Raw genomic sequence first — 15,242 nt, forward strand, 5'->3', positions numbered from 1 at the left:
ACATTTTAAATGGCTAAGATCATTTAGGGAATTCTTATACAAATTAAATTAATTTTGATCATTCAAAACTTTAGGCTAACCCTTTTATTTGTCAATGGAGACGTGATGTGTCTCAACCGTATATTCAGTACTTGAACTGTATCAGATTGAGACCACAAGGAAACGTTATAGATTTAAAAAATGTTGAAGAGAAAGCACAAATAAAGTTGAAGATTTGGTAACCTGTGGTTGATCTATCAGATATTAATGATCAATAGATTAATTATATGAGGTTTAATTGACCTTGGAACTGATGATGAGATATAGCTAGTGGCCACAACATATATGTGTGACGGTAATTGCAGATGGCATATATCCAGGCTTGCCCATGAGAATTTTCTGGCACCACCATTGCTTTGCTTATCTAGCTAGCGAGAGAGAGTGAAGATATGGGACCTTTGGGCATAGAAAGAGCAGTGTCTTGTAGCTGAAACGCCATGGCCCCTCAGATTTTGAAGACCACGTTGAAAACTACCGGTTATTGGACATACCTCATATTACTGACACCATACAGGATAATATTTTCACCATGTCTTCATCCATGTCTCTCGCTTCAACATGTACACGAGTGATTAGTAGGCCGCATACGTAGCTCTCCTCGTTATCATACGAATTTTTGTCTATTTATTTATTTATCTTCTCTTCCTCGATGTAGACAAGTACCTCATACGTTCTCTTATTGCTTCGTCTCTGTCCGTTTCTTCAGATATTACTTTTCCTTCCTACAAATATACAAGATTTTGATTTACCTCTATGGGATATTTTTGCCGCAATTTAAGATTTCAGTATATATAAAAGATTTATTTACGTGGACAAACATAAAATTATGTGGTCTTAATTCCACAAATCTATGCATATGGTATGAAATATATTGATTTAAAATTTTAGAGTTGTAAAAATACCTGAAATGTTATGTAATCTAAAAATCTGAATTCCTAAAATTGTCAAGGGTAGTTGCACTAGAGTGACCGATTTTTTGCTCCTGAAACCTTTTTGAATGATAACTTATAATATGTATATTGTATTAGTTTCAAAGAAGATATCTAGCCACTATATATTAAGTTAATGAAGCTCTATTAAAAGTTCAATAACTCTTAAGATCTATACTAATGCTATCTACCCAGAAGATAGATTTATCATCATTAATCACTTAAAGTTATTTATAAATTGTGATTAGACTATTTAATTATCTGATTTTATTAAAAAAAATTATAATTAATGTTAACCCGTGTCAAGATATTATAATAGTTTTAACTAGTATAAAGATGGGTAACCCTAGCAATCCTCCAGCTGAAAAAACCTGCAAGGTTCATTTACTTTGGTAAAAATGCTTAGATCCTGGAAAGAATAAGAAAAATATTAACACAGGAAAGACAAACATCGATGGCTTAGTAAAAACAAAAAAAAAGGAACTATCAGGTAGAGGTGACTGAACCTGATAGACAAAACGTATACCTAATTAGATCCTGAAGAATTATTTTTACTTAAAACGTCAAGCGAGTTGTAGCAATACTGGTGAGTGATGGTTAACATTTGATATTTTGCTGAGTCATGAATATCAACATATAGCAGAAGAGACAAAGGTTATAAAGAATAGAAACAACTCGTGATAAGTATTTGTACTGAGCAAAAGATGACGTCACATGTAGGATCAGCAACAAACAAGGGAGAGAGAGAGCAATTAATGCCCCAGGCTTTGACAAATTTTGGGTTGCTCTTGCTCATGTGAGGTACTTGCATTGAAGTAGGTCCAAACTTAGATAAAATAATTTTCCCTTAGTTTGTGCTTGCTCCAGTTTGCTTCGTTTACTGGTTGATTGGTTTCCCTTATTAAGAATGAAACTATACAGAGAGCAATGACTTTATAGGATTGGATGTCGTTTTGAGAAAACGTTTTCATACAGGCCCTTTCTCTTTTCAGTCAGCTTTTTTCTCTTAGCTTTTTCAGCCGCGGTCGTTTCACTGTCACAGAGGACAGAGAGTGTTAAACAGGGAAAAATAGAATCGACGGAGCTAGAAGCTAGTCTTTTATTTTCTAAACCCAATGGAGTTGACTAACCACGATTATTTAATCATTTTATAATTAACTTATGGAGCCAAAACTTAAAAAAAAAAAAACACCGTAATGGTTAAATAAATAAATTTACTCCGAATTTGTGGGGGAGAGAAGAGGACGCCGAGTGTCTCTTGCCTGCAAAAGCATTAATTGGGTTTTGGCTATACTAGGGTGGAGGAGAAGTTGTACTTATGGGACTCTGAACCATGTCTCTCACATCTAAACAATCGATCATGCCCATGATCTCAATTGATAATAGGAACAGTGAAACAGTGGCCGAAAGAGCCGTTTAAATATATAAAAAAAAAAATTTTAAGTATGGGAATAATAGTTACAGTTCAATCATTAAATTCAAGAATTAATAAAATTGATAGAATATTAAAATTTCTGAAATAAAAGTCTGAATTCGAGCTTTTATTGTATTTGTGAAATCTTGATTTATTTGATGTATTGATTGTGGATCCAGTTACCTCTACGTTTACCTGTCTAATAAATATTAGTGAGATCTCGTCACTCCCAAATTTGTCTATCCAACAAATACTAGTGAGTTGTGAGTTTAATCACTCCCAACTTTACCTGTTTAATAAATACTAGTAAGATCTTGTCACCTTCAAGTTTATCGATTCAACAAATACTAGTGAAATCTCAGTTGTAAAAAAAAATTATCTATTTAGTATAATTAATCTAGTCTTAAAAGGATAATTTGACCTAAATAAGATTTACTCACTCATAGTAATGATCATTTTTAATGTTTCTAATTGCTTTAATTAAAAAATTATACATGATATAAATATGTTTCGTGGACATAATAGAGAGGATTGGTTATATATATGTGATTGATGAGTGATCTAAGTTGTATTATCATCATAATTTGTGTGGCTGGCATTGCATAATTTCTTTCTCCAACTAGCGTTAAGCGGGCAGAGTGAAAACTTTAGAGATAGGGTTTTATATATTTGAATGTGGTGGATGGTGTAGTTGCATTCCACAATTATCCTTTTGAAGAATTTTGTCTTTTTAACTTGTTTGGTTTCATCAAGTCACGTGAAGCTCCTATAGGTCTGCGGTAGCGAAGAGCCATTGAACAGTGTTTTATTTGTGTGTTGGTTAGGGCCTTTCTGTTGCCATTTCTCTCTCATTTCAAATCTTGTCCCCTCTTCCTCCTCATCTCTCTTCCATCTTTTCTGGACAGCAAGCTGAGAAAGATAAACAATTCAACTCTATTATTTTCCCTTCATTCTGTTTCTCTCACTTGATCCCATGACTCCAAATTTTCACACACCCTTAACTCCTTTTCCTTTAGACCTCAAAGAAGATCAACATCAACAGATATTCATTTTAAATTCTCAATCTTCAGCTTCTCCATCTTCTTCTACTCACCCATGTGTTGGTGTCTCCAACCCAGCTCAAGAACAAGCGGGAGGATATTATCATATGGAGCCCTATCACTTACAACACCAACAGGAGGTAATTAATGATAAACATGTTAATTCGTACGATGATTTCAATTATATGACCATAGCTGATGTATTATCTTTATTTTAGGCTAAAATATTTGTTTCACAAGAGGGATCATGGGAGCATCAGACGACAGTGGTGAATGAGAGCGACAGTGGTCTCAAGTTCTCTATCTGGAAGAAAGAAGAGAGAAATGAAAACCAAAGTGAAAATAGTACTTCGGTTAAGTGGATGTCTTCAAAGATGAGGCTGATGAAGAAGATGATGCATTCAGGTGCTGCTGATGATATACCAAATAACTCTATGCAAAAGTTTGAACTTCATCCCGACAACAACAACAACACCACAATTAGGGTTTGTGCTGATTGTAACACAACTAAGACCCCTCTTTGGAGAAGTGGACCTAGAGGCCCCAAGGTACGCAATTAACATTGATCTGATTAATACCATCCTTAATTTGCACACCCTTTAGCCTTTTCTTTTTTTCGGTTTGCAGTCGCTGTGCAACGCCTGTGGAATTCGGCAAAGGAAAGCGAGACGGGCTATGGCAGCGGCAGCAGCAGCTGCGACCAATGGCGGTGCAGTTGCAGGTGATAGTATATCTAAGAAGAGTAAGCCGCAGCACAAAGATAAGACATCATCATCATCATCATCGAGCAATAATAGTTGTCTTCCATTCAAGAAAAGGCGCAAATTCGCGTCCCCATCGCGGGGCAAAAAGAAGCTTTGTTTTGAAGACTTGAGGATAATCTTGAGTAAGAATTCAGCTTTTCAACGAGTTTTCCCACAAGATGAGAAGGAAGCCGCCATCCTACTAATGGCTCTATCTTATGGCCTTGTTCATGGCTGAGTTTTTGAAGAATCCATCTTAATTATTACTAATATTTAAGCTCATAATTGTGTGAGAATGATCTGAGAACAGTACTAGGAAACAAAATCCTAGAAGAAAGAAATACAGTGATTGTGCGTGAGGACTTGTTCATTCATCTCAACATCTTGTTTTGGTTTCCACTTAATAAACTTTTCAAGATTTTTACTCGCATTATTCTTTGGTTGTTTGCGTTTTCTTCATCACCAAATCAACTAGAGAGCTAAAAGATGGACTACATTCTGTTTCTGTTTGGTATCAAATTCACAGTAGGGTTTGCAGTTGTTTTTGGCTGATAAATCACCTGTATAGAGTTCTGAATTCAGACCTTAATGGTCCTCAAATTGCACTACTACTAGTACAAGAAGACCACCTATACAGGCTTGTCTCGATTATCCAACTTTGGCAGCTTGAGTATTTGGATAGGGGAGGGCTACCTCAAAGGAACTGATTGGTTTAAAATTAATCAAACTTTGAGTTGGATTAATTCTATTTGTGGGGAGGAAAGGAGGTACTTAGTGATAAGAAACCCTAAAACTCCAACAAATTAAGAAAACAAACATGTGTTACACTTCTCCTCTTTTGTTAATTAGGAATAGTGTATAAATAAGTTTCTATAATTTATTTATACATATAATTTTATTTTTTATTTCCTACCTTTCTCATATTTCAGTTTTTAGCTCTATATATTATCTCCCACAACAACAATATATAGAGTTAACAATTTTTAACGACTTATTAACTAGGTACGACACAACACAAAAAAAAAAAAGATTAGGATTGAGTTTTTATAATACAAAATTTATTTTGGGCACTCAAAACTAAATTAAATAGTGTTAAGATTGGCAAAAGTAATCTGAATTGACTCAAATATTTAAAAAAAATGTTATTTTAATAGAATTTATTAAACATAAATTATTGAAATATTAAAAAATAATATTAACAATAATTGAAATTCTTACATATTATATATAGTTGAATATTTATTTAATTGCATTTACTCATATTATTCTTGATTTTTATTTAAATATTTTATGTTATTATTCAGTAGTGAGAATGTAATTTGGTTAGTAAAATTATTGACATATTTTAAATGTTTTGATATGTAATTTTTAGATCATTTGTAAATTAGACAAAATTTTATATGGTGTGTTTTGTTAAAGTAGATTGAGATAATTGTGTAAAGAAATTAAAACACTAAAAATATTTAGAAGAGTGAAAATAATAGACAGTTTAAGTCAATTTGGGTTGAGTCAAATCAATCTGAATATTAAAGAGTTGGGTTAAAATTAAAAATTTCACTACGATTCTATTTCAGATTGAGTTAGAGTTAAAAGTTTCTAACCTAAAATTTGAGTTGATACTACACGAAATATCAGGTCTAAATATTACCATTATAATACTAAACTAAAACTTAAAAAAAAAAGACTGGACACGATTTTTTTAATTTAAAAAATGAATTTGAGTTTAAAAAACAAAAAAAATAAATATTACAACGTTTGAGATTGAGAAAAAGATTGAAAAATTAAAAATCTAATTAAGTTTGAAATTAGGAAAATAAATCAAATATGGTTTAAAGAGTTATTTTAGATATGAAATAAGATTTAAACAATTAATTACAATAAAAGTTTGTTAAAGATAGTAAGATGGAGCCCAAAAATTATAAAATTATATGTACATATTATTGAATATACATTTAATATATTATAACCTGATTGAGTAATTTTTAATTAAAAATAAAATAATACTTAGTTATATAATAATATCTTAATTATGTATTAAATTATATATATATAAAATATTGCTTGTATTAAAAATAAAAAAGGGTAAGTTGTGTTTAGAATGCAGGGAAAAGAAGGCCTTTGAAATAAATAATCTATTTTAGTTGCTGGGCTGGATAAGGCCCAATGACTTGAACACACATGGGACTGAGACTGGAATCCAACCAAAGTGAAAAGGTTGAGAGATGACCCAAAGCCACTATGAAAATTGTAAGAAATTTCTTTTGATTCCTCTTTTGTGAGAAGCTTGACATAAATAACAAATTTTCATTCAAAATAAAATGTAAATAATATTTTCCTATTTAAAATTAAACTTGAAACAATAATTTTAAGAAGTAAAATTATCATTTTATTTTGATTATTTTTTATTAAATAATTTTAAATTAATAAAAATTAAAAAATATTTTAAATTTCTAAATTATATAATCAACTTTTTTATCCTATTATTAATTTATTTATTTTTAATGGATTTATTCCATTATTAGTAGATTTATTTCTATTAAAGCTTCATCAACAAAGTACCAAATTTAGTGTTTATTTATTTATAGATTACTTGTAATTTAAAAGTAAATATTTATGGAAAATTAATTTAAATAGTCTAATTTTTAATAGTTTATACATTTTTAGTTCACATTATGTTATTATACATTTTTAGTCAATATCCGAATTTTCTACCTATTCTACCTTTATCATTAAGGTTAAGAATCTTCATCTCTCTACAATTCTTTTATCTATTATCTTAATCAAAAAAATCGTTAAAAGTTAAGATAGTTTCGACATTAGAATCACTACAATCAAAGCAAGTCTATTTCCCATTAGTTTAAATAAAAATTTTTTAACTTAGATTCTTAGTGTTTATACTTTAGTGATGGAAACGTTGAAAATAGATGTCTTTTGGTGTTTTTAATTTTCGGTTATATGAACTTAAATTTGTTATATTACTTTTAGAATTATATCAAATATATTTTAGATTGAAGAGTAGAGTAATTTCGATTATCAAAATGAAGAAAACACAATACATGATTTTTCTAAAAAAAGTTAGGTAGGTGTGCGAGTCGACGAAATTGGGTTTATAAATGAATTTTTTTAATTGTTTGGGTGGATTTCAATATATGATAAATTAGGGGAGTCATATAATGTTTTATAAAAACATGAATTCTATATGAGAAATTAATTAATTTTTTTCATTTTTGTGTGTATGTTTTTGTATATTGTTTCATTAGTTAAAAATCTCTAAATTTACCATGTGTATTTCTGTAATCTTAAGAATTTCAATTCATTCTTAAAAATAATTGAGGTAAATATTATGCTCGGATATGGAAAGGGATGAATTTCTGATATTGATAACAAACGGATGTATAAAGATAGGTATTATAAATTGTTAATAGTTGACTCAAAAACCAATTATGATGGACTGATTGACATCGTGTTTTCATTTGAGAATCAATTGAAATTGTAATAATATTCACTTATAATCGAAAAATGTCTACGAATTATATTTATATTTCTATAAAATATTATATAAATCGGCTAAATTCTTGTACATTAAAATATCCATCCAAACAATAAAAAAATAATTTTAAAACCTAATCTCGCTTACCCACACATAAATCATCATGTTTTTAAGGAATTTTTTGGTTGAGATCATGGATGAACGAATTGTGAGGGATAGGATTTTTAACCTTAGGGGTCATTTGATCATAGTAAAGAAAAATTATTTTAATAATCTATCTTTTAATACTCGTATTAATTTGTTTGGTTTGTTAGTAATATTATGATAATCTTCTAGTAATATAACAAATAATATATGTAGTAATTTGATTATCATTTTTACCTTAAGTATTAAAATATTACTATGATAATCTTGATTTTGTTACAATTTTATCATTACTTATAAATTTTTTAAGAGTAAAATACTCTCATTTCTAATTAATATGAAATATATTTTGAAAAAATTATACTTAAAAACATTCAAATAAAGAGTAATACTATATGTATCTACTTTGGGTATACAATTATATACATATTTATATATGTCATCACATGATCGGATGTTATTTTATCTTTAATTCAAAATTATCTAATCATATGATAACACATATAAGTATATATATATTTGTGTGTCTAAAATAGGTATACATAATTTTATTATTATGTAAAATAATATCTTAATATTTTTTATTATTTTTAGCTAAACATAATAATTATTTATAATTATTAATTTTTATCAAATATAATAATAATTTATATAAACATTTTCAAAATAATCTATTTATATATTTCATATTTGGAAATAAAACATTATTTGGTCAAATGTATCTAGCATCCCCATTGGTGATAAGGATACAAAGGTACTATCTTGGGTAGAAGGTGTAATAAAAAAATATGTGCTAAAATGGTATAGACAAATAAACATTGAGCTATTTGAATTAATTTCCTCTGTTTTATATGGAAAAAATTAAATACTTATATATATATATATATGTGTGTGTGTGTATGTATATTTATTTATATATCAGTCTGGAGCGCATAGTCAACAAACGGTGAAGAAGATCCACCCCAAAAAACAAAGAAAGAGAAGTTAGTTTAATGGAGCCTCTTCAAGCCGAAGGTCGTAATTTGGCGTCTACGGAACAGCGCATGAAGCGTTTCAAACCCATTTGGCGTTTTTTATTGGTTTCCAATTTCGCTCTCGGAGGTAAAAATGAGTACGTATATTCGCCATGTTACTTGTCTGTAATGTGCTCGATGGAATGATAGATAGTTGTTTTTGGTGTACTGTGTTTTAGTTTAAATCACTATCAGGCTGCTGGTGTTTACTATTATTCGGTCACCTCATCTCAGTTTTTCTGAAGTGCTTGGGTCCTGTTTTTAATCCTGTGGAGGTTTTATATGGGAAGGTGCATGTATGGGGAAAACCTCTTTCTTTTTCTGATATCATGAACAAATTTTACCGGTTGTTAGAGTTTCAATGTGGAATAAAGCATTGGCATTATTATAAATGTGGCAGCTAATGTATTGTGTTTTTTCATTTGAGATTATTTGGTTATGAGAACTTGTGTTGGGTGTTTTCTCCTAGAGTTGTTTGAATCTGGGCTGCATTATGCATCTGTGAATAGGGAAAAAAAAAACAATGCCATGTGTATTCTTTTTTTTTTTACGCAATTTGAGTACACAAACGAAGAAGTGTTACTTTATCTTTTATTCAAAATTCTCTAATCATATAATGACATATCATTTGTGTATTAAATTGTGTATAAAAAATGTGTATGGATAGTTTTATTGAAAAAAAATAAGTCCACTGAAGGAGCTACAAGGCATCCCCACTGCATCTCAAATGCCCTTTCAGCTATGCTCTATAAAAGATCTACTGAATAATAGTGTATATATGGACTGTTGTCAGTAGATTTTATTTTCTCCTTCCATTTCTGAGATATTTCACTAGAGCTTCATTCCACTGAGCATTCCAACTCTTACCCTTTAAGGAACAGCTGTATTCACTACATAAAAAAAATCTCATTCTTATTCTATGATTAAATAGGGACTGTGACACAATCTAATGATAACGATATTTGTTTCCATGAGAGCATAATTCCTAATGAGTGGGTAGTCATTGTTGTGGTATGCTGATATTGATATCAAAACTGAATGTTGGAGGCTTTGATTGGGACTCACGGAAGTTTTTCAAAATAAAATTGTTTAAGCCAAGCTCCATGGTCAGATGTGCAAGTCTGATTTTATGTAGTTGACGGGTAGGATGACTTAAGATTACTCTAGTAGCACATCTAGAAAATTTTTGTCATGTCCGATGATTGTCCTTATGCAAAAATTTGTCTGAATTACTTTCAATCTATATTTGTTAATTAAACTGTTTGTTCTTCACTACTATAAATCTTAAGTATGTTTTCATGATGCTAGAGAGACTCCTTCATTTTTAATTTTTCAGTTTGGCATTAACAAACTCATGGCATTATAAATGTTTACATTTATAGCTAGCATTTTTGCATTTATAAATAGAGTTGGAGCATATGCGCAACTAAAAATGCTTTCTAACGCCTGGTTTTCCTATTATGTTTCATTCTTGAAACTTTATAAACGACACTTTACTTGATTCATCTTGAAATTTAAAAAAGAACTGATACATCATCTATCTAATACACATCCTTCTAAGATTTAATAAAAATTGTAGAATGAAAACAAAAAAAAAGGGAAAAAAAAATCATTTCTAGAAAGTACTTTTTAATATGTCAAAAAGCTTTTATAAAAACAATTACTTAATTTTTTTGATGTAGTTTTTCAATAATAGGACTGAGTTACATGGAGAATTTCAATGATTGGATAATTCTTGCAGTTTACATGTTGGCAAAGGCAAGGAAGAAACACCAGATTGGGCAGGATAGCAAAGATGTCAGACCAAGTGAGGAGGAGAAAGGTAAAGCAGCAGTTGAAGTTTCTTCTCCCCCAATATCTGATGAGCCGTTGATCCCACCAACTGCCATTGAGCCTGTGAAGGTGGGCGAGCCCATCTCTGAAGGTCAGCAGCGTGAGCTTTTCAAGTGGATGTTGGAAGAGAAAAGAAAAGCGAAACAGATGATCTTGGAAGAGAAAAGAAAAGCGAAACAGATGATCTTGGAAGAGAAACAGACGATCTTGGAAGAGAAACAGACGATCTTGGAAGAGAAACAGATGATCTTGGATGAGAAAAGAAAAGCAGAACAGAAGAATTGGGAAGAGGAACAACAAATTGATGAAGAAAAGAAGATTCTTAAGCAGTTTATCCATGCAAAATCAATTCCCCAACTTTAACTGGATGACTTTCTTGTCACAATTCTTATAACTCACCCATTTGTTGTAAGACAGACATTAAACTTTAGTAGTTACCAGATTGGTGGTGTATTTTATGTTTCTTCAAAAGGGTAGGCGGGGACTCTGTAGAGTACAAGGACAATTTTGGCATATGTAATGAACTACCAAATCCAATATGCGGACGATTCTCTGGGTACAAACTGGTCTGTGTATTTAGAAATAAGGGGTCCTGAGTGGTCGACTTTTCTATCTCAGTCATATCTGTGACTTATTCAATCAAATTATTTTATTAACAAGGAAACCTTTTTAGTGACAGGCCTTTTGTAATTTATGTGGTTAAGCATAAGCATGATACCAAGTTGCAGCCTATTGATATGCATTATTCAATAAGTTATTGAGTTTTACTTTCATTGTTTATTTTGAATTTTTAGGGGAGGTGAACGTTTTTCCAGCAGAAAACAAGAAAAAGGTCAAGCTTCAAAGCTTGGAGTAGGACAAAATGAGAGATTTGGCTTGCAAACTTTTGCGGTGGCCCAGGTGGGTCATATGATTCTTGATTGCTATGCGGCCCTACCATGTAAACCGTTAGTCAAGTCCAACCGCAAGTATGTCTTTCCATCCAATCCCTCTCTCATGGTGCCCCCTGCTTCTTTCGAAGCAAACTATTCAAAATATTAATTAGAAATTAAATTTGCAACTTATTGTCCCTGCTTAAACTCTTATCTACTCTATGCTTCCTTTCAATACAAATTTCTACCTCAAATGCCAGGAACCATTCTAGTATCAGGTATTACCACAGCACCAGCCTTTTTAACTGTCATTCAAATGCTACAGTTATTTTCCTACTAATTTCCCTTTTCCAATTCCATACATTTCAGTTGTGAAGTTTAAGGGTCTTCAGTCATCATCAACACCGCCTCCACGAATATCTATCAATGGTTAGGCAATCAGGGGCTTTTGTTTTTAATATATACATCTTGAGAAGAAGATTTTTCTGGGATATTTATCTATGTTTCATGATGCAGTTTTCCTGGGGAAAAAACAGTATCAAACTTGGGGCGGGGAAGACTTCTCCTTGTAAAGATCCAATATATCAGACTTTTAAATGCAGTCCATTAACAACCCTTCAGGACAATTTGAAAATTGAACTTCATGATGCTGAGGGAAATGAGATATTATGAACAGGTTTATTATATGTTCTCCCCTTTCCATTTATCTATCATGCACAATATACATTTAATTTCATTTAGCAATGAGGATGATGGGGATAATCATACTTTGGAGCAGATTTTGAAACCAGATTGGTGGTCGAGAAAGGTCTTTGGGACCAGACTTTTCCCCTGGATGGAGGTGGGCATCTGCATTTGAAGTTGCAATTTATCCCTAGTGAAGAAGAGCGGCAGTGGATCCGCATCATGGTACTATTCTTGTATTCAAATGTGTCAACCCTTTCCAGAGTTGACCCATATGAAGTCAGACGACTTCGATTTGAAATGGAAAAGAAAATCTACGGTGCTAGTGTATCTTCTACCAACATAGAATTAAACCTTGGCCATGATTCAAGCTGACTCTTTGAACGGTTAAACACCTCATTTTTGTTCGTTTAAATTCTTGGTCACTAAATTGTTTCTGAAAGATTCTACTTAATAAGCCGGTTATATATGCCAATCGAATATTTATTCTGTAAGAAGCTTACTAGTAGCTAAACCAGACAATCTGTTGTGTTTAACAACTTCTCTTTGTTCTTCCTAAGTGTGGAATGATTAGTTTCATATGTGTTTTATCTTTTTGTTTTCATTGTTGTTATGTAGCCGTTAGTGATGCTTAAAGTTCATTTGCAGAGAGAATCGGCATTGAGAAGGAAATATGGGGAACTTACCAGTGCCAATCTAACAAGTCTAGAAAACGCTACTAGTGTTGGTATTACTGCTGAATCATCATTGTTCCATAACCAAGAGGTCTCAGGTTTGATCTTGCATAACCACTAAAAGTATTATAAGAAGAAAGTAAAAGATGAAACAGAAAATTTCTGGTTTAAGATACAATGTCTAGAAATTTCTTTGTTTAATGTTCTGACTTATAGAGGTTTCATTTTCTCAAGTTTCAGAAACAAGTCTTCTTCAAAGTGAAGTAGCAGCTGCACAATATGGTTTGGAATCGACTACTGTAGACATCACTATGAATGAAAGATTAGGAACTGAAAAACAAGAAGAAACATTTTCTCTTCAGAAGCAAGCTATCCCAGTTAAGGATTGCTTAACATTTCTGAGTTAAATTTTCTCTTCATCCAGAAGGTGAAGACAGAAAGTATCATTGAGATTCTTATGGCCATTCCACTGTTTTAGAATGGTACAGATGGATGCAAGGAGACTTCATCAATCACTTTTGACTCAAGGGTTTGATGAGCATCTAACTGAAGTAAGCTGCAGGAGTTTTGTTGAGAAGATTGCGACTATGACACCCGTGGATGATGTTCCTGAAATGGCCATTCGCTCAGAGGAAGCTTCTTATCTGTCAGAAAGCTCAGAATTGATTGTTGCTGCAAAGAATAATTTAGTTGGCCCTAAACTAGATGAAAGCAATTCAGATAGTCCACAGATGCGGAGTCCATTGGGGAAAGCTCCAAGCAATGTGAGAAATATGATAAGTGCCTTCGAAAGTAGTCTTCCTCAGGTGAAAAACATTTTTTGCTTCCAGAGAATTCTTTATATTATTACTTACGAAGCAATTCTTGGTCAAAAGTTAAGATATGAAGCTTGGCTTGAAACAGGATATGAGACCTTATGTGAAATCACCACCACTTAAATTTCAGTCGAACAAGATTGGAACGGAAGGTCTAAAAACTTTGATTTTCGTTGAAGTTAAGACAGACAAGGTTAAACCAACAGCAGGAGGTTTGCAACAGGCCTCAACATATACCAGGAAAGGAGGAGATAAGCATGGTTCTGTTTGAGCTGCCAGTGAAGCTAAAGAATATCTGGACACCAGGCAGCTCGAGTTAAGTAAAGCAGATGTTAAAAGTAAAAGAAAAACTGAAAATATGAAGAATGAACTTACAGATAATGAATATGAGTTAAAGGAAGGAAAAATTTCTTCTAGAGATTTGTTAAGAGCATCCACAGGTAAAGCAGCTAAAGTTCCAGGAAGAATGCGTGATGGGCATACAGGTGGAGACTGGTAAATTTTTTATGAATCAGCGACATTCCGCTGGAAAATCATCTATAAAATACAGTAGCAAAGGACGTTATCCGGGATGTTTAGAAAAGAACTGGAAAGATAAACATTACTCCTCCATATGTCATGGTAACCGGATATTTCCAGTTGAATCAAGAAGCTCGTGTATAACAACTGGCAGCAAACATTTGATGCATCTAATGAGTAATTGTCACACTGAAGGAAGAATAAATGGAGAAAAAGTTTCAGTATCAGAAAATGCAGAAGAGGTATCTAAGTCCCAAATAGGCTTTTGGTCTGTCGATATATGTTTAGGATGTCATCTTGCATTATGATTATCATGTGTATGATTTGAAATTCAATTGATCTCACATATACATGCGCACATGCACATGCTCAAGTAGTATGTATGAAATTACAGGGAATAAAGACGATGAGAAATCTAATAAAGGGAGGAATAGCAGTTTTTAATGATCTTGGTTTTCTAGGTGAATATAGATGACCAGTAGAAGAAAAAAGAGAAGCAACCCTTCATGGATTTGTCATTTGACTGCATTTGTTAACCCCATTAGTATCAAACACTTGTGGCTGAACTGTAAAACTCTTGAGAAGCTCTACAGCCAAAATTAACAGATGGATAAATATTTGAGATTTGGAAAATTAGTGGATGTGAGTTTGGATTTACACTAATCCTTAGGTGGGAATAAGTCTTTTGGCCTTTTTGTTTTGCAGCTGAAAGAAGTGGTGTTGCCATCCTCTGTCATCATCTAAGGCTTGAAGTAGTATTTGGAGTCATCAAATGCTTTAAATATTTTGAGCAAAACTTTGTATACACAATTTGAATAAATAAATAATTTGTAATCATATAATTGAATATTACTTATTTTTAATTCAAAATCATCAAATCATATGATAATATATAATTTATATATTCAAAATGTGTATAAAAAATATGTATATATAATTTTATTAACTATTTTTTGTATTCTTTTTGTATTAAGTTAAAAAGTAAAAACTGTAAAGTAACAATATCCATTAATCCATAATTATTTAAAAAAAT

General features: G+C 31.7%; 3 protein-coding genes across 4 annotated transcripts; all 3 read left to right on the top strand.

The window, feature by feature from the left end:
• Window positions 1–3,092: 3,092 nt before the first annotated feature.
• On the top strand, window positions 3,093–4,598 carry LOC123194595 (GATA transcription factor 21-like). The gene is made up of 3 exons (XM_044607875.1): window positions 3,093–3,562; window positions 3,641–3,970; window positions 4,050–4,598. Exons 1-3 carry the CDS (start codon window positions 3,356–3,358, stop codon window positions 4,401–4,403), a joined length of 891 nt encoding a protein of 296 aa, XP_044463810.1. The 5' UTR covers window positions 3,093–3,355; the 3' UTR covers window positions 4,404–4,598.
• A 4,093-nt stretch (window positions 4,599–8,691) lies between these two features.
• LOC123194596 lies at window positions 8,692–11,323 on the top strand. Of its 2 annotated transcripts, none has more exons than XM_044607877.1 (2): window positions 8,692–8,910; window positions 10,554–11,323. In XM_044607877.1, exons 1-2 carry the CDS (start codon window positions 8,907–8,909, stop codon window positions 11,006–11,008), a joined length of 459 nt encoding a protein of 152 aa, XP_044463812.1. In that variant the 5' UTR covers window positions 8,692–8,906; the 3' UTR covers window positions 11,009–11,323. The 2 variants fall into 2 exon arrangements, with proteins under 2 accessions (XP_044463812.1, XP_044463811.1); XM_044607876.1 differs by having other exon boundaries at window positions 8,693–8,900.
• Window positions 11,324–11,717: 394 nt separating this feature from the next.
• Window positions 11,718–14,654, top strand: LOC123194597. Its single transcript, XM_044607879.1, has 7 exons — window positions 11,718–11,795; window positions 11,887–11,946; window positions 12,034–12,193; window positions 12,296–12,426; window positions 12,850–13,252; window positions 13,364–13,681; window positions 13,779–14,654. The coding sequence occupies exons 5-7, from the start codon at window positions 13,187–13,189 to the stop codon at window positions 13,959–13,961; spliced, it is 567 nt and encodes a 188-aa protein (XP_044463814.1). The 5' UTR covers window positions 11,718–11,795; window positions 11,887–11,946; window positions 12,034–12,193; window positions 12,296–12,426; window positions 12,850–13,186; the 3' UTR covers window positions 13,962–14,654.
• The last annotated feature ends 588 nt before the right edge of the window (window positions 14,655–15,242 follow it).

Source organism: Mangifera indica, chromosome 13, assembly GCF_011075055.1.
Source record: "Mangifera indica cultivar Alphonso chromosome 13, CATAS_Mindica_2.1, whole genome shotgun sequence".
NCBI classification, from domain to species: Eukaryota; Viridiplantae; Streptophyta; class Magnoliopsida; order Sapindales; family Anacardiaceae; genus Mangifera; species Mangifera indica.

Coding starts and splice junctions, on each gene's coding strand:
- LOC123194595 (XM_044607875.1), top strand. CDS start 3,356: ATGACTCCAAATTTTCACACACCCTTAACTCCTTTTCCTTTAGACCTC. Junction 3,563..3,640: donor ACTTACAACACCAACAGGAG/GTAATTAATGAT, acceptor TCTTTATTTTAG/GCTAAAATATTTGTTTCACA. Junction 3,971..4,049: donor GTGGACCTAGAGGCCCCAAG/GTACGCAATTAA, acceptor TTCGGTTTGCAG/TCGCTGTGCAACGCCTGTGG.
- LOC123194596 (XM_044607876.1), top strand. CDS start 8,792: ATGGAGCCTCTTCAAGCCGAAGGTCGTAATTTGGCGTCTACGGAACAG. Junction 8,901..10,553: donor TTCCAATTTCGCTCTCGGAG/GTAAAAATGAGT, acceptor TAATTCTTGCAG/TTTACATGTTGGCAAAGGCA.
- LOC123194597 (XM_044607879.1), top strand. CDS start 13,187: ATGAATGAAAGATTAGGAACTGAAAAACAAGAAGAAACATTTTCTCTT. Junction 13,253..13,363: donor TTCAGAAGCAAGCTATCCCA/GTTAAGGATTGC, acceptor AGAATGGTACAG/ATGGATGCAAGGAGACTTCA. Junction 13,682..13,778: donor TCGAAAGTAGTCTTCCTCAG/GTGAAAAACATT, acceptor GGCTTGAAACAG/GATATGAGACCTTATGTGAA.